The following is a 24,617-nucleotide window of genomic DNA, read 5'->3' on the forward strand; positions in this document are numbered from 1 at the left end:
AATATTTTCACCTTTTCAAACAGATGTCACCATTGGCTTTGAACGTTATATCTTTAGATCTATCTTGTCTGCTTCCATTGCTACTCTTTCTAGCAATTTTTGCACCTCTTCTTGTGACAATCCAATCAGGTCAATATCACTGGTGAAACACAGATGACTGATTTTTTATCCACTAACAGACATCTCCTGTAAGTTTCCATCAGAGGCTCTTCTTAATATTTCTTCAAGATAACAGGTTGAAGAGGGTTCATGGATAGCAAGCACCTGGCTGGCACCTATCCTCAAGTCCCACAAACACGAAAGACATCATGCTTCCATAGAGGTTTACCTTCATCCTTATTACATTTTCACCAACTCTGATCAGCCATAGGATTTCCCAAAGAGGTTTGTCCAATATGCTGTCAAACACCTTAGCAAAATCCACAAAAATTTCCATCATTCTCCAGTACTCTCTCACATAGCACATGCAAGTTGAACATTTGCTCCACTGTACCCCTTCTGGGTCTAAAACCTCTTGTTCTTCAGTCAGAAAGTTCTCTATCTTGGCTGCAATTCTCTTCAGGATGATATGCAGCAGTATTTTGCTAGGATGTATCAATGACATTTCCACAAAACAGCTGGGTCTCCCCTTTTATGACAGGAACTATCAGGGACTGTGTCCAAGTCTTCCAGACTCCCAAATCACAGTGACAAGCTTACGGTGTATGCCTGGATGAGTGCTTCTCCACCACTGTTAATTAATTCTGCTTGTATTTGTATGTTATCCACTCGAGGGGCTTTACTGCTTTTCAATGTCTACACCACATCCTCAGCTTTTTCAACTGTAGTTGATCGGGATAAATCAAGCTCTCTTGTAAGATCTCCTCTGCCTTTTTCACTTCCAACTTAGAATTTGTTTCACTCATATTACAGAGTTCTTGGGTGAAAGGGTATTTTTCCTGCCAAGAATCCTTTCAGAAAAAGAGTTCTGATGATTTGATAGGCCTTCCTAGTGGCATTTGCCACAAAAGGATTTTGTATGTTGATGCACTGTTCTTCAAGCCAAGCTTCTTTTGCCACTTTAATCACAATATGGGAATATTGCTCTCTCTTTTGCTTTCATCAGTCTTCCTTTTTTGCTCTTAGTTTCCTTCAATGATCACACGATCCAGCTTTCTTCTTTAGGATCGGAACTCCTGGGGAAACATCCACGTTCTCTAATGAAGCAGGAAATGTTGTATTCTATCTGATGTATGCTACCAGTGCAGAGATCAGCAGCTTTTGTTCAGTTATCTTCTTGAATTCCACTTGTTTCATGGACTTTCAGTTTGTCAATGTTATAACACACTCAGAAGGTACTTGCTTCAGGCAGACCTGAAGAAGAGCTCTGTGGCTCTAAAGCATGTCTCTTTAACCAACAGAAGTTGGTCCAGTAACATGTATTATCTTACTTCTATGAATACACAGATCAGTTTTGGTAGAGAACTGCAAACATAATGCTCTAATTGGTTTGACATCACAGAACCTCAACACATATCTATCTATGTAATGTAGTTATTTCCCCACTTTTTGTATATTATTACACAAGATGGACTTTTAAAACTCTACTGTCTTGGCCACATGGTTTGGAGAGTTCAATTAGCTACTGAACTACACATTGAAATTGAGCAGAATTCCCCAGTTTGTGTTTCTCTTTTGCTTGAAAAAAGAAGAGTGTCATCAAGTATGTTCCCAGTTTTCCCAAACAGATCTTTGATAAAAGTTTTAGAGGAGATTATGCTGCATGTGCAAACGTCTCCTTTTGGAGCCCTAAGGGACAAAAATGAGAGGAACCCCTGTTGGCTTATAACCAAATGTTATTAAATTTCTTAGAGCTACATACAAATAGTTAAGTCAAAGTGATTGTCACTCCACACAAGCTCAACTCAGCGCTTCAAGAATTGATAGAAGTTCCCTCTGAGGCCCTTCATTCTGCTCACATATTTCCTCTCTAAATGGAGTGGTAGTAATTTGTTGGAAGAGGATGCTGGAAATTTTGTCCATCCAAGAAGTTTCACTGGGACTAAGTGGTTTGTAAAAAAAACCAAAAAAACCCCTCCAGGACTATTTTCCCAAGTAACTCTTGAATAATATTTTAGTGTAGAGATGATTTTCACATTCTGTTGTAAACCTCAAATTGCTATAGAATGAGATCTCAACATTTATTTTGAAAGAGCAAAATCGGTCTGCAGATCCAGTAAAGATGTGGTTTACTTTGGACTGCTAAGAAAGGAATGAGTTTCTAAAGTCAATGAGTTTCTTCATTAGATCGCTTGTATTAGAGAAACAGCTGACCATTAGTTTTAGCTATATTTCTCCTTCTGCTTGATTTTATTCTTCTCAAGGTCATGTTTGTTTCCTGGGCTCTGAAATTATAGGGTTTTTTTAAACATAAGAATAGGGACCTGGAATTCAGGAGGGTTTTTTAACCTCATCATTTCGATGTTTGGGCAATGACTGCTGAGGTAACATTCCTCAATATAGTAAGCTCAGACCATACCATAATGGCCCCTCCCAGTGGTAGGGTAATTTGTGTTCTCTCCCAAATAAAAAAGGAGACTAGTTACACTCAGAAGATCAACAGACTAAGATGAAAGCCTCTAGTAACACTAATTCCTGTGTGTTAGGTTTCCCTTTACCTCCCAATATAAATATGAACTTAACAGTTCTTGACTGATACAAAACTCATGAAAATCAAATTTGCAGCTACAATGGGAAATTTCTCTTTCTACTGTAGCCACTTGAGAATATTTCATATGTATAACCACAATACTACTGTTTAATTAAATACAACTGGACTGAGAAACAAATACCTTACCTGAGAATTCCTCTGCTAAATACAATCTGAACTCTCACTCTGGGCTCAGTAACATTACTCTGTTAAAGTCTACGATCATTTACAACCCAGTCACTATTTCCTGCAGAGGAAAAATATACATCATCGTGTATTAGTTACTTTCTTGAAACTGACCTGTCTACTTCATCACGAGCAACAATGTCTCCTTTCTTTAACGCTTTAATAGCAAACATCTCATTTGTGTTTTTGTATTCAGCCAGCAGCACCTGAAAGAGTAGATAAGTGATTTATTCAAACAGGTGAGTTTTTCTTTTTTGAATACACTTATAGTCATCAAAAAATTTACCTTTCCAAAATGACCTCTACCCAGTACAGCACAACACCTAAAATCTTGCAGACTAAATTGAAATCTTTGTGTTCTGTAAAACAGCAATGAATGTAATAAGTTACAGAAAACTTCAAGTTAGGGTTAACAACAAAACATAGTCAAAAAACAAAAAACCTAGTGTGTTTTTTACCTTCTATCTTCAGGCTCTCGTATGTTGGTACTCTTTATGTCTGTGTGTGGAATTTCAGGGTCACAAATTATTTCAGGTTGGAGTTTTGAAACACTACTATCTCTCTCATTTTCAAAATCAAAAGTAGTTTCTGCATCCTGTGAAATATGTAGAAGAAACAGAAATCTGAAGATTTAGAAAATGAGACTGCTGAAGAATGAAGAAATGTACTATATTTAAGGAAAGAGAAGTAAAAAAATACTGCAAAACTTCAACTGTATGAAATTCAAAATATCAATGAGCCTAAAATGCTATAGTTACTGACAGGCCTCTGTTAAATCCTATTCTTCTAAAGTCATTCCACTCTTTGTGAATACTAACACACTTCTCTATAAATTGCAGGAATTGGGTTTTGGCCTATAAAGCTACCAATAGGGAAACTGTGTGACTTAAAACACTTAAAAACCATGGAAAAAGGCCAATCTCTATAGCCAGTATTAAAACATACCATGTGCAATTATGTACAATTTGATAAAATTTCATACACACAAATTGTAGCGTTCTCTATTTAAAACAGAAGGAAATAAATGCATTGTAACTACAAAATGTTGTAACACAAATATTAAATACTTGATTAAAAATGTGACATGCTATGCAACACTTTATGACTAGTTTAAATGTCCTGCCTGAATGGGTGTATCCGGTCCCTTTTTCTCAGATGAAGAATCACATATTTCTCCAAGGGACGATGCACGGGGTGGAGCAGGCGGAGGTTCAGGTTCAAGTTCAAAGTCCAGTTTGGCTACAGGCGAGTCACTTACAAAAAAACAAACACACTCAGAGTACAATGGAGACTGTTTTACTAGTATTAAAAAACCTGTTTTAATATGTTTTTAGAAAATCTTACTTTTTCCTTTTTTAATTAAATACAACAAATGGATGTCCAACTAGAAAATGTCAAGGTTTAAATTTTGTAGAATAAATAAGGAAGATTTTTCATTTACATGAGTAAATAAGAATTGCACCATTACTTTTGTATGTAAATCTGGCTTCAAAATCTTAGACATTTACCTAGCTGACCGTGCTAGTTCAGGAATGCATGTATCAACCACTGGCACTGTAGCAGGCCCAGAAGCTTGAGGGCTGAAGGTACCAGAATGATTTACTGTAGGAATAGCTCTTCTCACCAGCCTTCCCCAAGTGGCAATATTAATATTCATTTGAGGAGCTCTGAGAAATGTTTTGCCTGTAGATATTGTGAATAAAGAAAATAGAGCACAAGCAATTTCTTTACATATCACCAAAAGCTATAATTAAAATTCATCAGTTTATAATTTATGGAGAACAAACTGAATTTGTCATGTTCCTTAGCAATTTTCAACAATTTACCATTAAATGCTACTGCATAATTCTAAACAAACATTTTTGAATGTAATATTAAAGACTTAACTATCACCAACTTTATTTGCAATTATATTTTAGGACTGTGCATAAAAACATGCAAATCTGTACTACATTTTTATTTTTATAATTTAATTTTAATTCATAATAAATTGTTACCTTGTTGTTTTGAAAAAATTTTCTTTTGTCTCTGGAGTTTTGGTCTTCTTTCAATAACTGGATTAAAAAATGTAACCTGCAGTTCAGATAATTTGTATATTACAATTCCACTTCCAGAATACCATGCATTCTTAAGAGTTTATTAAAAGCCATTTAAAATATTCTGCAATTTAATTATTTCAAATGTGGTTGAGTTTTTGCATTAAGTGCTCTTACCTCTGCAAATAGAGTACCCTGTGGTTCAAGATAGAGACACATGCCATGTCGCTGGTTGTCTAAGAAATCTTCTAATCTCAGAAACTTCACTGCGCACAGAGACCTCCAGTCACGCCAATAAACTGAAATTTCTAGTTCACGTGACTACAACAGTAAACAAACAAAAGAAGGGTTACTTACTAGTTGCCTCTGTGCAGTCATACTTACGGGGTCTAGCTCCTCTCGTGTTGAGGTGGAGAGCTGTATACAAAAGCTGGGGATGCAGGAGCACTCTCACATTAGGATGATGTAATTGGCTCAGTCTACATAAAGGAGTGCACCCTCCCTTACACCCTAAGGCACCTCAGTTTCTCCTCCTTAGCCTCTAAGGCAGAGGTGAAGCTGGGTGCATAGTGTGAATGTAGGGGCAACTCTTGAAGAAGAATAATAGTTACCACTAAATAACCATTCTTTTTTCTTCTAGTGTCTCTGTGCATTCCCACTTATGGATGATTAGCAAGCAGCGTCCCCATCAGAGGATGGTGGGTGAGGAGATCTAGGCAAAAATTGACTGCTCCACCATTTTACCAGATTGAGCACTGGACTGCAATGCCAAGTCCATACTTTTTTTTAAGTAAACATTGCTCATTCATCAGAACTCTATGTTGCTGATTTGCAAATCTTTGCAACAGGCACCTGTCTCACACAGGCTACAAAGGCAGGTGTGCCTGTCTGAGAGTATCCTCAAGTCAAGAGGCACTGGTTTCCTGGCGAAGGAGTAACACTACTCAATACACCCCTTAATCCAGTCTGAAAGAATTAGCTTATTAATAGGTTACTCCTTTCTCCTCAGGTAACAAATTTGTTTGATTTTGGGAAAGACAATCCTCTCTAGGTAATAGCACATGCTCTTTTTATGTGTTAAGGGGTACAAGTGGGACTCGCTTTGGTGAACATGGGATTAGGGTAAGAAAACAGGGAGGATGACATAAAATGACAGATGGAAATCTAGGAGTCCCATAGTGTAGTTATATCTAGACATGACATCTTGGTAATTTGCCATTTGTAAACCCAAAAAGGTGGAATAATTGGCTTTCCTCCCAACAGCATTCAGTCTATGCTCCTCTCCGTCCAAGGGTTCAGACAGGGACCCCTTGTTACTTTTAGATAACGCTTGGGCTGCAGATTCCTGCATGGAACCTACAGAAGGATATTGTAACAAAATTGGTGTCCCTTGAGGGCATAAAACATACAAGTTTTAGCTCTTTTTGAAACTGGGAATGAAGGCAGAGAGCCAAATGTCCTTTGCTGGATTGAGTAGTCATGGAAAAATAGGAAATGCGACATTGTCTTTTGTCTGCCATTCCATGATGTCAAAAGAGAATTAGATGAGTCTGGTGCTGAAACCTGTCTGAAACTAAGGAGTGTCAGCCATTCTCCCCATCAGCTCTTGAAACCACTTCAGTCCATCTCTATTCCTGATGAACAAAGTCCTAATTTATCCATCAGAGGATGCACTGTTGGTATAGTCCCTTATGGGGGACTCCTCCATTTTCCCTGAAGGAGCTTCCTCCCAGTCATCAGAAGCATGCCTCTCTTCTTGAGCCAGCAAAGATGCTGGTGCTGACAGTTGCTTGTCACAGCTATTCCAACTCAGACATGGCTGTCCTCAAAGGCAGCAGTGCCAGAAATGAGGCTAAGCCTAGGAAAGCTGTCTGCTCCAATGGAGCTGTCTCCTTTGACAGGAAAGGTATCGGTGTCAATGTGATCGCCAGTGCCAAAGTGGGTGCCATGCTAGTTTTGGTGGCATCAAGCAAAATCTTCACTGATGCCTGAACATAGGGCCATACCAACAATTGAAGGGGGCCCTTGTATAAGGTCTTTCCAGGAAGATAGGGCTTTTGGTCAAGGTGAAGGTGGAGGTGAAGAAGAAAGTTCACCACTGTTACAAAGGCTACTTGTTAGGAGTAATTCACAGAGTAAGAGTCAATCATGTGTAAAAATAGTTTGTTTTATATATATATATGTATGCTATTTGTGGGACAGTTTAAAACACTTCAATACTTTGTATAAATTATAATTTCAGAAAAAATTTTAGATACTAACTGCCACCCACAAATACCCAGTATATTACATCTCAGTCACAAGGTGGCCTGTGGTCATTTGACAGGTTTCAGAGTAGCAGCCGTGTTAGTCTGTATCCGCAAAAAGAACAGGAGTACTTGTGGCACCTTAGAGACTAACAAATTTATTAGAGCATAAGCTTTCGTGGGCTACAACCCACTTCTTCGGATGCATATTGAGTGAAACATATATTGAGGAGATATATATACACACATACAGAGAGCATGAACAGGTGGGAGTTGTCTTACCAACTCTGAGAGGCCAATTAAGTAAGAGAAAAAAAACTTTTGAAGTGATAATCAAGGTAGCCAAGTACAGACAGTTTGATAAGAAGCAAGTAATTCTGCATAGTAACTCTAGAACCAGATATGCGTTTGCAGAGCATTTTGTGGCTCACCCGGGGTAAATTCTAAGTTTTTCAACTAACTGGAACAGTTGATACATCTTGCTATGTAAAACCCCAATCTCAGTAATTTTTTCAATCCTATATGCTTGTTATGAAAGATGCTACCAAAAATAAAGAGCAATACTTTACAAAATAATGACCACACTTTATTGAATTCATTATAGCAATAGACAGCAGGACAAACTGGTGTACAGTAATAAACTGAAATAAACAATGGTAGCTATGTTTTAAAAGCAACAATGGAAGAGGGAGAAGACATGTAAATATAAGGGGATGATGATTAGTGGTGTTTATTCTGAAGGCTAAATATGATCCTTGGTAACCAAGACCACAGGGCCCCACATATATCCCATACTACTTCTGTTTTCAGAGTATGCAGTCTGGATTGTCCCAATAGGGGCAAATCTGCTTGTTTCCTAATAGGAAGGAATTCGCTTTTAGCTTCAGAGAGGGGAAACCACAAATCAGCAAAACTGGGGACCCCCTCTGGAATACATCTCAGAGGGAACATTTGAGGCAAATCAATCTGAAAATTAACCCCAATTTATTTAGGAGCCTAACTTTAGGATTTTTTTTTTTTTTTTTAAAGTCTTGGTATATATACACAAAACCACACAGATTCAAGTACAAAGTAAAGCTTAATTAGGCCTCAACAACATTAAATGGACAAAAAGAAAGGGTAAAGAAATGTGAAGAGTGCAATCCTGTTCTATACTTGTTTCCTAAGAATTACATGTAGGAGATAAACTTGTTCTGAAACTTTACAAGTGCTTCCACCAATTTGTGTGAATTCTGATTATATTCATGAAGATATGGAATTACCAGCTCTGTCTACTTTTAGACAGTACATGGACAAACATTGTGCAAGTTTCCACATCTGAACTGTATTCTATAACACCGACATGTCTGGGGCCGTAATGCAGAACAAAATTATCAGTCTTGTTCAGTTTTTCCCAAATTGTGTAAGATCTAAGCAAAACATCCATCATTTTGGGCTAGAATGAGGCTAAATATTTTTTTATCTGAGACCACAACTAGATTTGAGCTAGATCATCAGAGTTGAGATTGCTAGAACATTAACCCTTTGTAAAATTACTCACCTTTTCGTAACTGTTGTTCCTTGAGATGTGTTGCTCATATCCATTCCAATTAGGTGTGTGCGCGCTGCGTATACAGTTCACCAGAAGGTTTTTCCCTTAGTGGCACCTGTCGGGTTGGCTCTAGAGCTCCCTGGAGTTGCACCTTCATGGCGCCGCATATAGGGTCCTGCCGACCCGCTGCCTCCAGTTCCTTCTTGCTGGATACTCCGACAGAGGGGAAGGCGGGTGGGTTTGGAATGGATGAGAGCAACACATCTCGAAGACCAAGAAGGTGAGTAACTGTTTTTTCTTCTTCGAGTGCTTGCTATATCGATTCCAATTAGGTGACACCCAAGCCTTACCTAGGAGGTGGAGCTGGAGTTTATGGAATCATTGATTGAAGCACACAGCCACCTGCCGAACACTGCATCATCCCTGGAGTGCTGGGTGATGGTGTAATGTGAAGTGAAGGTGTGGACCGAAGACCACGTAGCCGCTCTGCATACTGCCTGGATTGGTACCTGGGCCAGGAAGGCTGCCGAAGACGCCTGAGCTATGGTGGAGTGTGCAGTCAGAGTGGGGACAGGGACCTTAGTGAGGTCATAACACACCCGGATACAGGATGTGATCCACGACAATATCCTCTGCGTGGACACTGGGAAGCCTTTCATCCTGTCTGCCACAGCAACAGCTAGTTCAACTTACAGAATGGGTTAGTTTGTTCAGTATAAAAAGCCAATTCACGCTGTACATCTAGGGAATGGAGCCTCTGCTTGCGGCTATTGGCATAGGGTTTGGGGAAAAAGACTGGAAGGAATATGTCTTGATTGGTGTAGAAACTCGAGACCACCTTTGGGAAGAATGCCAGGTGGGGTCGCAGTTGCACCTTATCTTTGTAGAAAATGGTATACGGAGGGTCGGTTGTGAGATCCTTGAGCTCAGACACCCTTCTGGCTGATGTTATTGCAACCAAAAAGTCCACCTTGTAGGAAAGGTAGAGGAGTGAGCACATAGCTAGGGGCTTGAACGGGGGCCCCATCGGCCCCGAGAGTACCAAGTTATGGTCCCAAGTGGGGGTGGGTTAGCAAATATGAGGATATAATCTGTCTAACCCCTTGAGGAACCACCGCACCATTTCGCTAGTGAAGATAGTGCGTCCGTGCGCTCCTGGGTGAAAAGCTGAGATGGCAGCCAGGTGAACCTTTATCAAGGAGTGAGACAAGCCCTGCTGTTCCAACTTTAGAAGACAGTCCAAGATAAAGGGGACCGACGATTGTGTTGGAGGGATACAAGAACTCCACAAGCACCAAATCGCGAATCTCTTCCACTTGGCTAGGTAAGTCGCTCTGGTTGAAGGCTTTCTGCTACCCAGAAGAACCTCCCTAACGGGGTCTGAGCATATAAGCTCTAGCGGGTTCAACCATGCAGCTTCCAAGCCAAGAGGTGGAGAAACTCGAGATTGGGGGTGTTGAAGCCTTCCGTGATATTGAGTGATGAGGTCCGGAACTAGCGGTAGAGGAACTGGAGTGTCCACCGATAGCTGCAGTAGCCTGGTATACCAATGCTGACGTGGCCAGGCCAGTGCAACCAGGATCAGAGAGATTCCGTCGCTCCGGACTTTGAGGAGGACCTTGTGAATCCGTGGTATGGAAGGGAATGCGTAGAACAGGCAGTCCTTCCATGGAAGGAGAAATGCATCCGCCAACAAATCCGGGCTGTGGTTTAGGAAGGAGCAGAACTGTAGGCACTTCCTATTGGCCCTTGTGTCGAACAGATCAATCTGGGGAACTCCCCACCTCTGGAAAATATTATTTACCACATCCAGGCGGATAGACCACTCATGGTTGTGGAAAGACCTGCTAAGGTGGTCTGCTAGAGGGCTTCCTCACACAGGGGAGAGGAGCGTGCACCCCAGTCTGTTGATATAAAACATCGCTGTTGTATTGTCTGTCAGGACCGATAATGCACTTTCCCTCCCCAGGAGAGGCCTGATATGCCAGCTGGACCACCCTGAGCTCCCTTACATTGATGTGAAGCATCAGTTCCTCCTGAGACCAGAGGCCCTGAGTTCTGTGCTCCCCAAGGTGTGCCCCCCACCCCACGGCTGAGGCATCGGTCGTCAGGTTTGGAAAACGCAACCCCTGTGCACACCAAGTGTGGGTTGAGACTTGAGAGCATCTGGTGGAAGGGTAACCACCATGTCTAGACTGTGCCTGCTTGGTCAATACATCGATGCCAGCCAAGCTTGGAGAGGTCTGAGTCTGAGCCTCGCATGTTGCACTACATGTTGCAAGATGCCATGTGACCTAGGATTTTTAAGCAACTCCTTACTGTGGTTATAGGGAATTGTTTGAGAGCCTGTATGATGTGAATGGCCTGGAAGCGGGATTGGGGCAGGAACACTCTGGCCTGTGCGGAGTCTAGCAATGCTCCTATGAACTCTATTCTCTGAGCAGGGGTAAGCGTTGATGTTTGAGTGTTTAGGAGGAGGCCCATTGCGTTGAAGGTGGATCTTATGAGGGAAACATGTTGATCCACTTGTGTTCTGGACCGGCCCTTGACTAGCCAGTCATCTAGGTAAGGAAATATCTGAACCTACCTTTTCCGCAGAAATGTGGCCACGACTGACATACATCTGGTAAACACCTGAACTGCTGACGATAGGCCGAACGGTAGCACTGTGAATTGGTAGTGGGAACTCCCAACTGTAAACCTTAAGAAGCACCTATAGCGCAGGATTATGGAAACGTGTGTCCTTCAAGTCAAAGGCGGCATACCAATCTCCTGGATCCAGGGATGGTATAATAGTGGCCTAAGAGACCATTAGAAACTTTAGTTTCTTCATGAACCTTTTGAGACTGTGCAGGTCCAAGAAGGGTCTAAGGCCCCCTTTTACTTTCAGTATCAGGAAATACCAGGAGTAAAACTCCTTTCCCCTGAGCTCCAGTGGAACCTCACAGCTCCCGCTGATAGAAGGGTTTGTACCTCCTGGATGAGAAGTTGCTCGTGAGAGGGGTCCGTGAAGAGGGACGGGAAAGGGGGGCGAGAAAAATTGGAGAGAATATCCCATCTCTACCGTACGGAGGACCCAATGGTCTGAGGTGATTTGGGACCACGCTTGGTAGAAATGGGATAGATGTTCCGAAAACGGGAAAGAAGGATCCAGTTGAAAGGTTGGTACAACGTCGTCGGGCACATCCTCAAAAAGTCTGCCTAGGGCCTGGTGGCTGCCTGGACGACCCAGACCCCGTTATTCAGGGGTTGGGTGACGGCGGTTCTGGTCCTGCCTAACCTGCCCCTGGTATGGTTGTGTTGCAGGTTGAGGCATAAATTGTCTATGCTGGGTGGCAGAAGTGTGCACACCCAGTGATCTTAGAGTGGCTCGGGAGTCTTTCAGGCTGTGGAGTCTCGAGTCTGTTTTCTCTGAAAATAATGTGGCCCTCTCAAATGGTAGGTCCTGAATTGTCTGTTGGACCTCCCCAGGGAGGCCCGAGGCCTGCAGCCATGAACAACGGCGCATTGTAATGCCCGAAGACATCGTCCACATTGCAGAGTCCACTGAGTCTAATGCCACTTGCAGCAACGTCCTGGCACGTCTTCGTCCATGAGAGCAGAGAATTCTAGCTTAGAATCCGGTGGGACAAGGTCCGAGAATTTGGACATTGCATCCCAAGACTTGAAGCTATATCAGCTAAGGATTGCCTGCTGGTTTGCAATCCGAAGCTGAAGCCTCCCAGTGGAGTATATCCTCCTCCCAAAGAGGTCCAGCTTCTTTGCGTCCTTAGCTCGAGGGGTAGGTCCTTGTTGCCCTGGCCTTTCCCTCGTGTTAACAGCCGCCACTACCAATGAGTCCAGGCGGGGGTGGGTAAACAAGTATTCATAGCCCTTGGAGGGCACAAAGTACTTTCTCTCGACTCCCTTACCTGTAGGAGCCAGAGAGGATGGTGTTTGCCACAGGGGTTTTGTGTTCTCCTGAATGGTCTTTATCGGGGAAGGGCCACCCTGGTGGGTCCTGCCAGGGATAAAATGTCTACCACTGGGTCTGACACCTCAGTAACCTCCTCCATCTGTACCCCAAAGTTCTGAGCGACCCACCTCAGAAGTTCAAGGTGAGCTCTGCTGTCAAGAAGAGGGGCCCCGAGGATATCCCTGCCACCGCCTCATCTGGAGACGATGATGAGGAGTCCAGAATATGGGAGGGGCCCTCCTGCCCACCCGGCTCCTCAAAACGCTGTGGCTCCACCCCCAAGTCAGAGTCCGCTTCGGTGCTGGCTCTGGTACTGGTCGTGGTACCGTCCGTGATACTAAGTATAGCCACGGTGCCGGGTCTGTTGTCGATGCCGGGCGTGGTACCAATTGTGGCTCTGGCAGTGGTAGCGGTGGCTAATGCCCAGGAGAAATCCCTGCCCCTAGACACAGTCCTTCTCTCGGACCTGATGGAAAAGCCGCGTACCGAGGTGGACCCCTGGGACTGGTGGTAAGCCCTCAGGGTCCAGAAGGGCCACTGGGTCGGCATCTGAGCTGGTACCGGTCATTGTGGTGGACACGGTACCGGGGGAAATGTTTGGGTCATCCCCGCTGACTGGGAGTGCCGGTGGCTATGGTGCCCATCGCTGCTGGGGATCGGTGCCAGGGTCCCGGAGTCAACTGTGCCGACTGTTGAGCTGGAGGGGAGGTACGGTCTTACACTGGTCTCCCTCCCTTGGGCTCACGTTCCTGTGCGTGGGAAGGGGAGCACCCTCCATCAGTCTTCCTGTGCTGCTTCTTTGGGAAAGCAGACTGTGAGCGGTGCCAAGATAGATCCTGCGCCATGCTCGGCGTAAGGCAATGCTGGTGCCGAGGGTCTCTGCTCCCAGAGTCCTTCCTTGGCACCTCCTCAACTGAAGCCAGTGTGCTGCGCACAGACACTGAGGAGCCCGGTGCCATGTCCACAGAGCTCGACTCAGACTGAGGGCAGGGAGCTGCTTCCATTAGCAGCAACTTTAGTCTTTGATCCCTCTCCTTCTTTGTGCGGGGGCGAAAGCTCCTACAGATCTTGCACCTGTCTGCTTAATGGGACTCCCCCAAGCACTTTAGACAAGCCAAGTGCAGGTCACCCTTTGGGATAGGCTTCTGGCAAACCCTGCATGGCTTAAACCCCTGGGTCTGAGGCATGCCCCGGGCCCAGGAGAGGGATGGGGAAGCGGGGGAGGGAAATACCCCCAGTACCCCAAGTCCAGATGTCTAACTAACTACAACAATTTTTAAAACTATCTTTAACTATTTACAGAGCATATGCTAGAGGATCGCTCATTGAAGAGGAGAGACGAAACGGTCCAACGGCCGCCACTGACGGTAAGAAGGAACTGGAGAAGCGGCGGATCAGCAGGGCCCTATATGTGGCGCCATGAAGGTGCGACTCCAGGGGGCTCCAGAGCCAACCCAATGGGTGCTGTTGGGGGAAAAAACCTTCAGACGAACCGTGCAAGTGGCGCGCACACACCTAACTGGAATTGACATGAGCAAGCACTCGAAGAAGAACGAATACTTCATGCCATGAAATTGCTTCCATGAAGAACAGGAATACTTATATACATGGAATCTGAATAGGTTCATAACAGTTGAAAAGAACAGACACAAAGAAGCATGAAATTAATCTATGGAACTGAATCTCCATCAATGGAAACAGTAGTGTCTTTACCCTGTCTAGTTCCAGTGTAAACTTCTGATCCCATGACTGATTGGAAATAGGCTTCCAGCTAGTTTGACCAACCACAGTGTTGTCCAGCTTCAATACAGCACAGATTTCATCTGTAAGTAAGTTACACAAACTCAGCTTAAAGGTATAAGAGGATTTTCCACAAAAACAAAAAACTTCAGTGTTAATGCCTTACTAAAAAATACCATTATGCCCACATGAACCAATTAAGTTTAGGATTAAAGAATTTTTTATCCATCAACATATCAGATGAAGAGCTAGACCATTTTTAAGTTTGAAATCCATTTCTCAGTTACACAAGCCACAAATATAAAAATGCACTTCTCTCAAAAACATGTGGGTATGTGGTTGGTAAATCTGATGAAATTTTGAATTCTCTTACGCTCTTCTCTTCCGTCATTCGTCCTATACAGTAGCAATAGCCCCACCAAGAACCCCTCTTAACACTTTGGTAATATTTAAAACAATGTCAATTTTTGTTTTACTGCCATCTTTCTTCCTGAGCAATATGCATAACAGAACAGGAAGTGATTGCTTGAGGTTTAGCTGTAATTAAGGTAGAGTCACTGAGCAGGTTTTATACTGCAGGTCTTTTTTTTAAAAAACAACAATTAACTTTTTCTGAGCATTTCAATTAGACTGTTTAAAAAATAAAAAGAATACTAAACTGGACAAATCATCTGTTTTCAAAAGGTTTCGACTACTCCCACTTTTACTTTTGCTTGTTCTGCTCATGAAAGACGATCTGGCTTCACTTGGACTCCAGCCAGGTAGAGTAATTGACGTAGCTTTTGATCGACCAGGGACGTTTTCCAGAATATCTTGGCAACCCATGAGCCTTACTTCTAAAGTACCTGAAACAAGATAAAAACAATTGCTTTTGTCACATACTAAGTTCTTATATGTACACAGTGCAATGATTAGTGAATGATTTCATATTAGAACCTCACATTCTGACCTATACAGAGGTTACTGAGTAATAGAATTCACGGATATTTGCTTCAGATAAGTGATGAGAGACTCAAGTTAGATGATAGTGTTAATTTATTGGAAGGAAATCCACTGAAATTAAAAACATCAAGATTAAACAATTATGGAATCAATCATCAGCAGGGGTTACAATTCAGTGGTATAGCACAAAGAAATTTAAAAAAATCTATTCGACTGTGCTTACATGTAAAGATCTTAATTCTTAATATTTAAGCAAAAGAAAATGAACAGAACTGATGACTACATCAGTAGGGAAGAAGAGAAATTGTCAACTGAAATTTAAAGAAAAGGCAATTTTCTCACAAATGACAGCTGTGTTAATATTAAATTTAGGGAACAGATACACTAGCAGGCATTCTTCAATAAAATGTGATAAGCAACACTAGAAAGTAAATAATTTACTTTCTGAATGAGGACACATGTATTGAAGCGCGGCAGGTTTTATTTTTTGTAGAAAAAACCCGAATACTTATTATGTTGAGTATGAAAGCATTAAGTTATGAAAATATTGAAATGCTTACCTATGTACAGCAATTAAAGAGATACTGTCATGTCATATTTGACCCAAAATTTAGGTAATTAAAAATAATATTTTATAAAACCCAACACCAATGAAAACCTATGAATGTTTTTAAAATATAAAGCTTTTAACAAGGTTTCTAGATAGCATTATAATGCTATTTTTGCAACCCAAACATTGCAGCATTGTGCTAATGCAAAAAGGGAAACTGACTTTACATAGACTTAACTCCATTTTATTTCCCAAGTTGTTAAAAATACAAATAAGTAAGTAGATCAATGGTGAAAGCTAAATTAATTTTTTGAGTTTTCAATTTAATAAGAAAATTTAAAATTAATACTCTCTGTTGAAGGGACAATCTCAGCTTACTAAAAATCATATAACTAAAATAAAGTTAAAGAGAACACCAGCATGCTTTTTTTTTTTTTTTTTTAAAGTGACTAATGATACTACTAGTTTGTTGAAGAAACATTAAGAAATCTAATTTTGTTCCTGCACACTGAACTCAGGAGTTAAATATACTGTGACAGGGTCAGGCCGGATGGCTACAGGAGAGTGATAGAAGGCAGATATATTAGCCCCAGATTAAGTAGGTCTCTTTTCCCTGGGTAAGGTGACAGGGAAGGTTCCAGAACAATCAGGAACTTTCTGGAAATAATTAAGGCAGACAGGCTGATTAGAACACCTGCAGCCAATCAAGAAGCTGCTAGAATGAATTAAGGCAGGCTAATCAGGGCACCTGGGTTTAAAAAGGAGCTCACTTCAGCTTGTGGTGTGGGTGTAAGGAGCTGGGAGTGAGAGGACGTGCTGCTGGAGGACTGAGGAATATAAGCATTAACAGACACCAAGAAGAAGGTCCTGTGGTGAGGATAAAGAAGGTGTTGGGAGGAGGCCATGGGGAAGTAGCCCAGGGAATTGTAGCTGTTGTGCAGCTGTTCCAGGAGGCACTCTAGACAGCTGCAGTCCACAGGGCCCTGGGCTGGAACCCGGAGCAGAGGGCGGAACCGGGTTCCCTCCAAACCTCCCAATTGACCTGGACTGTGGGTTCTACCAGAGGGGAAGGTCTCTGGGCTGTTCCCCAACCCACATGGTGAATCTCCGAGGCAAGAAAATCCGCCAATAAGCGCAGGACCCACCAAGATAGAAAAGGAACTTTGTCACAATATGCATAATTTAAAATCTCTTGATCTTTTGTAACTTAAACATATCTGCATTTGCTGAAGAAGATGGTCTTTTATACAAGTGGGTATGAGGCCTTCAGGCTGCTTCCCAATCCCTGCCCTCTCTGCAGCAACATGACAATGTCTGAATTAACAGTACATCCAATGGACATCCAAGAAGACACCCTCCTCCTTCTAGAGTTAGAATGTTCATACTGATGCAATCAAATTCATTTAAAACTTGTACACTCACAGACTTTGGCCAGAAGGACCATCTTGATTATTTAGTCTGACCTCTTACACATTGCAGGCCACAGAACCTCCTCCACCCACTCTTGTAATAGACCCATAACTTCTTGCTGAGTTACTGAAGTCCTCAAATCATGATTTAAAGACTTCAAGTTACAGAGACTCCACCATTTACTTTAGTTTAAACCTGCACGTGACCCGTGCCCCCTGCTGCAGAGGAAGGCGAAAACCTCCCAGAATCTCGGCCAATCTGACCCTGGGGAAATTCCTTCCCAACCCGAAATATGGTGGTCAGTTAGACCCTGAGCATTTGGGCAAGACCCAAACAGCCAGACATCTGAGAAATAATTCTCTGTAGTAACTCAGAGCCCTCCCCATCTAGAGTCTCATCACTAGCCTTTGGGGATATTTGCTACTAGCACTCCCAGATCAACTATGTGTCATTGTAGGCAGTCCCATCCCCTACATAACTTTATCAAACTCAGTCTTGAAGCCAATTAGTTTTTTTGCCCCCCACTGCTCCACTTGAAAGACAACACTAGGTGCTCAGGATATTTCTTCAAAGGCCTAAAATGTGGACAGATTTTAAAGTGTCTGATGACATGAAAGTCTTCAGCATTTAATACATTTCATGTAATAGAGGCGAGTCTCATCTTACGCGCATTTAACATGCGCGAATTCAGCTTTGCGCGGTCGGCAAAAACAAAAACAAAAAGAGAAAAATAACAATTTAAATACTGTACCTGTAGTGCGGGCGATTCCGCCCGCCATTACACTCAATGTAATTTTGACTATACACGATTTTCGCTTTACGCGCTAACAGCGGAACGTAACCCCAGCGCAAGATGAGACTCGCCTGTAAAAGCATTTTTCCTTTAAATGAAGATTTAGATTCTTTTCTTGCAGTGTATCAAGGGATGTCACCAACTAATAAGTATATTAGCCTGAAAAGCCGTTAACTATATTTGAATTATACTAGTCTTCATAGGTGCTGGAACTAGGGGTGCTGGAGCTCATTATATACAGGGCTTATAGTTTGATTCAACGGCTCTCAGCACCCCCACTATACAAATTGTTCCAGCACCCCTGCCAGTCTGCAGTCCTCCACGTGCAGCTGCCATGTAATGAGGGCAGTGTGGTATTTGGTGAGCATCAGTGCGTAAGGACCCTGCTTTATTCTGTGTCAGTTCCAAATAGCTGTGCATAGTAAGATCTTCACAGCACCCTGCTCAGACTCTTTCTGGGAAGCTCAGCCCTTAAAGGCACAGTCCCCAATACCACAGGCAGCTAGTGGTACTTGTCTCATCCTCAACCATATGATAGCAACAAGCCAGTGATGTCACATCTTCTCTGAGGCTGACACATCACTGTCTGGGAGCAAGAAACCCCAATTAACCAAGCCATGTTGTTTGGAATCATTTTTGATTATTCAGGGAATTAATATATACCCTACTCATGAGTCTGTTCCTGTTGAGGGCAAAATATATGCATGGTTATTTGCAGCACTAATGCAATAGTTCAGTTTAAAAAAAAAAAAAAGTAACCATTCAATTTCCTTTGCTGCACTTCAGTGTGTCTTGCATTTTTTTTTAAATTCACTTTGTCAAGACTGCAAGATAATTAATGAAACTATCAGTAAGAAATATTTAAAGATTAACTATTTTGCCACCTGTCTTGATATAAGATTAGAATTTAAGAGAAAGATAAAATGGTTTTAAAAGCAAGGGTCAGGACATTAATACCACCCAGGGACACTGAAATCCTCAGTGCTCCAGTAAAAATCCCTAGTGAAATCACATTGATTTGGAGAAAGACTGTGCTGAATCTGTAAAAACGCCACACAGATAGCCAGAGGGATTTGCAGAACTTTGTATCTCCGCTTTTTGTCCAGTTGTTACATTTCTTATTTGATCTAAACGTAAGACAAGAAGAATCATTCCACGTTATTAACATTAGTGCAGCCTGGCATACAAAGAAAAGTTTGTTTGTTTTATTAATTTTTTAAAAATTAAACTCATAAGGCCAAACTCTGCCCTCAGATATACACATATAGCCCCTGTGTTGCAAAGACAGAATTTGACTTCCTGTATTTGTTTTTTTTTTTGGGGGGGGGGGGGGAGAAGGTAACAAACTTCCTCTGTTACAGTTCAGTTTAGCAGTTAAAGGTAAAGTCATGTAGGGGAAAACAAAGGAAAACAGCTGGATTAGTACTTCTAATTTGGTAGTTTATTTAATAATTCAATAAACTCAACATATCTGAACACAGTCTTATTCAACACTTGCTTTAAGGTAAACAAAGTAAAATCTGGAGGGATGTATTTGAGATCTTCATTAAAAACATACCAGATCTCTTGAAAACTTCTTTCCTTTATGAGGTTCCACAATTCAAGACAAACAGCATCTCTGAGACATTGACTGACTATATAATCTTGACTTTCATAACCCACTATGCAGACATTTAGTCCTGTGAATACTAACACTTAATTCCTCATAGTTAGCTATTTTAATCTCAGAAAACCATTAGCACAAATAAATAGAGAGCTTAATATTTTTGTGCATTTACATTAGGGAATATTTGAAAATTTCTCTACTTTATAAATATAGTTTTAATTTTTTTTTTTTTTTTTTTAAAACATAAATCTCGCCTTCCAGGGAGCCACTGAGACCCAGTGGATAAGTTATGGGGCTGTGAGGAGACCTGGGTTCTATTCCCAGTTCTGCCACTGACTTGGTATGTGACCTAGGCAAGTCATTTAACTCCTCTGCACCTCAGTTTCCCCATCTGTAAAATGGAGATAATCATACTTATCCACCTTTCTAATGCACTTGATAATCTAAAGATGAAAAGTGCTAGCATTATTCTTGAGAGACCTACTTAAGGACCAGAACATTTCTTTTTTTAATTGAACTTTGTACATATCAAATATATTTAAGGAACCTCAATTCTATCAGCCACTACAAACACTAAAGCAGTGGGTCTCAAACTTTTGTACTGGTGACCCCTTTCACACAACAAGCCTCTGAGTGAGACCCCTCCTTATAAATTAAAAATACTTTATATATTTAACACCATTATAAATGCTGGAGGCAAAGCGGGGTTTGGGGTGGAGGCTGACAGCTCGCGACCCCCCCATGTAATAACCTCACGACCCCCTGAGGGGTTCCGACACGCAGTTTGAGAACCCCTACACTAAACCTTTATATTTATATACAAATTATGTAACATCTTTACTAAATCTAGCTTAACATTTTATTGTGTGTGTTTTGGTCATATATCCTACAACTATTTTGTTTAAGAAAAGCATGTAATAATGAGATATTTCCACATACTTTTACAGACAATATAGAATAATGTGTGTATGTATCACTTGAGTTTTCAAGTAAGTTTAATCAAAAGAAGTAATAAATTATACAAAACCACATACCTGTTAAAGCTGCAGGTTTGGATAGTGTACTATACTGGTTCTGTGTAGATATTATACTTTGACGTGGACTTAGTGTTGGTGAAGAGACCAATGAAAGCTCCTCTATAATAATACTGCTTTTGGGATGGTTTTTAGGAAGTTCGTTCAGTCTTTGTTCTAATGAATACTTTAAGAGGTCCAGCTTCTGGCTTGATTCATTAAATCTTGCTTGAGCCTTGTTCGATATAAATTAAAAAAAGATTTTTAGAACAATCCACATTCTTCAAACATAGTATTTAAAATCAAATGTCATAAACTACATAAAAAAGTTACTTCTGAAAGTGCTTTTCTGTCGGTAACTTTTCCAGAGCCAAGCAATTTCATCACGTTCTTTGCACCTTCTGCTACTGCATACTCTATCCTAAAATGATGCCGCAGTTCTTCCATTCGAAGCTCAAGAGGGCTTATCACAGGTTTTGCTACAAATAAACAAACATTTAATCTTCACTGAATACCATCTATTACTTTTGTTCTCAATATTTAGCAATAAAAATAATTTAATAGATGCAGAATTTAACAGTATAGGAAAAATAGATGCATCTTTGTTAGACTGTAAAAGAGAAGCAGATCATATCCACATATGTTATAGAAGCAATAATGAAATTCAAAGTGTTGCATTTAAAGGATTATGTTCTGAGCTTGATAAATCCACTAGACTGATACTAACCAAAGAACTAAACTTACTAACTAAAGGATATCAAAGACAGTGATCCTCCGCAGGGAAATTAAGGGACAATGCCCTTGCAAAAAGCCAAGTCTCCCACACAGCCCCCTACCTACAGTAAAGAGTAAGGTTTTGAGTTTTTCTTCTAGATTTCTGCCTCTGAACCCAAATTGGAGACTTCATCTTTCATATCAGTCTCTGACAAGATGATGTCTGATCAATTTGAAGCTCTAACTGTTGCCCTATTCCACACCACACCCCAGCTCTTGTGGCTGCTGCAAGAATGGGGGATGAGAGAGGTCTTACACCAGGCCTTTCCCAAATTGTTTTTTGTCAGTAACTCTAGTGACTCCTTCTGCTGGTGCTCAGATTTCCCAAGCAGCAGCAGATAATTTCTTGACAGTTTCACTACTGCCTCCAGAGTTCAGAATAGTAAGAGCGAACATGACCAGTGTTATTGACGTATGCAGTGTTGTTGTAGCCATATCAATCCCAGGATATTAGAGAGACAAGATGGGTTAGGTAATATCATGAAGAAGAGCTGTGTACTCAAAAGCTTGTCTCCCTCACCAACAGAAGTTGGTCCTATAAAATATATTACCTTACCTTCTAGTACTGTTTGGCAAAGCTAGGAGCAGCAGTGGAGACACTGCAGTCCATGTCTGCATACTCAAGAAGATAACACTGCATTGGTTTAAATTTGGTAGGTTCTCTTTGCAACCATAAGATTTAGAAATGTAGTTTGACAAAATTTATGACACTTCGCAGTAAAAAGACTTCCCACTTATCATTAGCAAATGGATATTTCAAGCCCTGATGATCAGGCAATTTCAATAATTCACAAGATATATATGTACAAGATTTAAAAACAAGAGATATACCACTATGCTCATAATTTTACAGCATCATACTATGATAGTTCATGGCCTTTAACTTATCTGTAAAATTTCCCTGTAGACTGAAAAATAGCAGACAGGTTCTCACAGCCTGCAAGGGAACTTTCCCCAAAAAACCACACCACTAAATTCTGAAATGTAGTGTTTGAGCAATGAAAAGATTTGGTCTGAGACAATTTTGTGCTTTGGTTTGTAAAAACTCATCATTTCTTCCCTGGCCTAAAATTGCCAGATGTGGGCCCAAATCCTATTTGCCTTACTCTCTTAACTGTTCCCATTAGAACTAATAGTCCTAGACTATCCACATGAGTTAGGTGGGCAGAATTTGGACCTTAATCTAAACTGAACTATTAAAGGAAAAGCCAAAATGGAAAGGCCAACGTGTGAAAAGAGTAATGCAAAGCAAACCGCAAACTACAAATAAGGGAACGCACTTTTTCTTTAGAAAAATCACATTCAGGTCTGAATATGTAGTGTGGCATCTCTATTGTTCTGTACTATTTAAGTTCACTAAAAACAAAGCCTGTCTTCTATCTGACCTCCTCATCCGCCAAGGTTTTCTTGCAGTCATAAATGCATATTAGTACATCCCTATGTAAAATTCTAACATTAGTAAGCACATTTCTGTCCTCTCTACTTCATCACCATTATCAAAAGCCAATTCATTGGTCTGGACTGCCTGAAGAATCTGCATCCTTATGACTTCTATTTTCGTCTTGCTGTCCTGGAGCATCTGTTGAGCTGTAGCAAGAAGTTTTCGATCCTATTAAAAAAAGAGGGAAGTTGTAAAAGGTAAACACTCAGGATGACAAAGAGGTGAAGAAGAAACTCAGTTAGCAGCAGCTGATATTTATTCCCAAATCATGAAACATTTAAAGTTTGCAAAGTAGATCACTAGGGCCTCCTATCAAATTCACAGTCCATTTTGGTCAATTTCATGGACAGAGGGTTTTAAAATTGGTCAATTTCATGTTTTCAGACGTTTACACCTGAAATTTCAATGTTGTAACCCTGGGGGTCTCAACCCAACAGGGGGCCATGGGCGTGGGGGTCACAAAGCTGTTGTAGAGAGTGGTCACCGTATTGCCAGCCTCACTTCTTTGCTGCCTTCAGAGCTGGAGGAGGTTCCCAGAGGTGGAGGTGGGTCTGATCTCCACTGTGAGTAGCCGTGCAGGGGAAGAGGAAGTCCTGTCCCTCCCCAGCCCGACGCAGCCTAGTAGCTAGAGCCGGTGAACAGTAGGAGACCCTGACTGGGGTGTCCCCAGCCCTGTTGCTCTCCCTCCCTCCCTCCAATAGCTAAATTTCACAGGGGAGGTCTGATTTCATGGTCTGTGACATATTTTTCATGACCGTGAATTTAGCAGGGTCCTACAGATCACATAACACAGCAGACCAATTCACCAAACTACTCTAGGAGATTAATGGAAAGTAAGCTAGGGTGGAGGTATATTTTTAGTTCATGAAAACACCTCAAGCCATTCTATTGGAAATAATCTGGATAAATGTGACATTGTCTAGGAACATCAAACCTTGTAAGATCATAGTTTTATCTACTTTGCTGACCTGTTTTTACCTTATTGCTCTGATTTTCTCCCATGCCCTTACTGCTACAGATTTCTATTTTACTATTGGTAATACTTCTACACGTGGATGCCCTCCAAATTTTTTCATATGGTACACAACTAAACCACTCTCACTTTAATTTAGCATGGCAGCTAGTGACACTCAGCTTTGGCCTGGCAGCCCCCCCGTCTCGAAGGGCTGCCGGGCCAAGTTTCAGTGAGTGGTGTTGCGACCCAGTGTATGGAATTGCAGCATCACTCAGGTTTGGGGGCCCGGGGCAAACTTCTCCCTTTGCCCCCCACTCTGGGTGGCCCTACTCCCCACCAGTGGTATGCACTGTGCACAACGTGCATACAGCTGTGGGCACCCCAGCTCCTACATATGAGAAGTTCCATTGGAAAAAACATCATGCACTTTTAACAGAAATGTACAAACCCAGCCTCAGAGTCAGAGCTGAGTACTTGTTGCAACATCTGTTGTGCTTAGATCGTTTAATGCCTGAGTCTCCGTGAATGCAGAACGTTTCAAAGCACCCATATCAGTCCTGAAGGGGTTAAGGTGGTCCAGAAGAGGCCAATTAACCTTCATAGTTGCATATGGAGGGAGGCCCAGAGATTGGGAGAACTAGGTAAGGAATACAAAGAGGAAATCTGAAGTAGCAGGGGCTGAAAAGGGAGATTCTGCAGTCACTCGCTGGGAGCAGAGAGGTGGGGAGAAGGAAAACCATGGGGAGAATA

At 41.7% G+C, this 24,617-nt stretch overlaps 1 protein-coding gene across 1 annotated transcript in view; it reads right to left on the bottom strand.

The window, feature by feature from the left end:
- Positions 1-24,617, bottom strand: part of LOC113407386 (serine/threonine-protein kinase N2) — a 124,411-nt gene that overhangs the window by 17,628 nt on the left and 82,166 nt on the right. The window contains exons 4-15 of the mRNA XM_026655822.2: positions 22,963-23,080; positions 21,031-21,176; positions 20,719-20,932; positions 15,043-15,228; positions 14,357-14,466; positions 5,089-5,232; positions 4,873-4,948; positions 4,384-4,558; positions 3,999-4,128; positions 3,334-3,470; positions 3,162-3,234; positions 2,990-3,081 (exon numbers count right to left, since the gene is read on the bottom strand). Of these exons, the coding sequence (XP_026511607.1) occupies positions 2,990-3,081; positions 3,162-3,234; positions 3,334-3,470; positions 3,999-4,128; positions 4,384-4,558; positions 4,873-4,948; positions 5,089-5,232; positions 14,357-14,466; positions 15,043-15,228; positions 20,719-20,932; positions 21,031-21,176; positions 22,963-23,080 (1,601 nt within the window). The remainder of the gene's footprint in view (positions 1-2,989; positions 3,082-3,161; positions 3,235-3,333; positions 3,471-3,998; positions 4,129-4,383; positions 4,559-4,872; positions 4,949-5,088; positions 5,233-14,356; positions 14,467-15,042; positions 15,229-20,718; positions 20,933-21,030; positions 21,177-22,962; positions 23,081-24,617) is intronic.

This window comes from Terrapene carolina, unplaced genomic scaffold, assembly GCF_002925995.2.
Source record: "Terrapene carolina triunguis isolate 2854851 unplaced genomic scaffold, T_m_triunguis-2.0 Scaffold211, whole genome shotgun sequence".
Classification (NCBI taxonomy): Eukaryota; Metazoa; Chordata; order Testudines; family Emydidae; genus Terrapene; species Terrapene triunguis.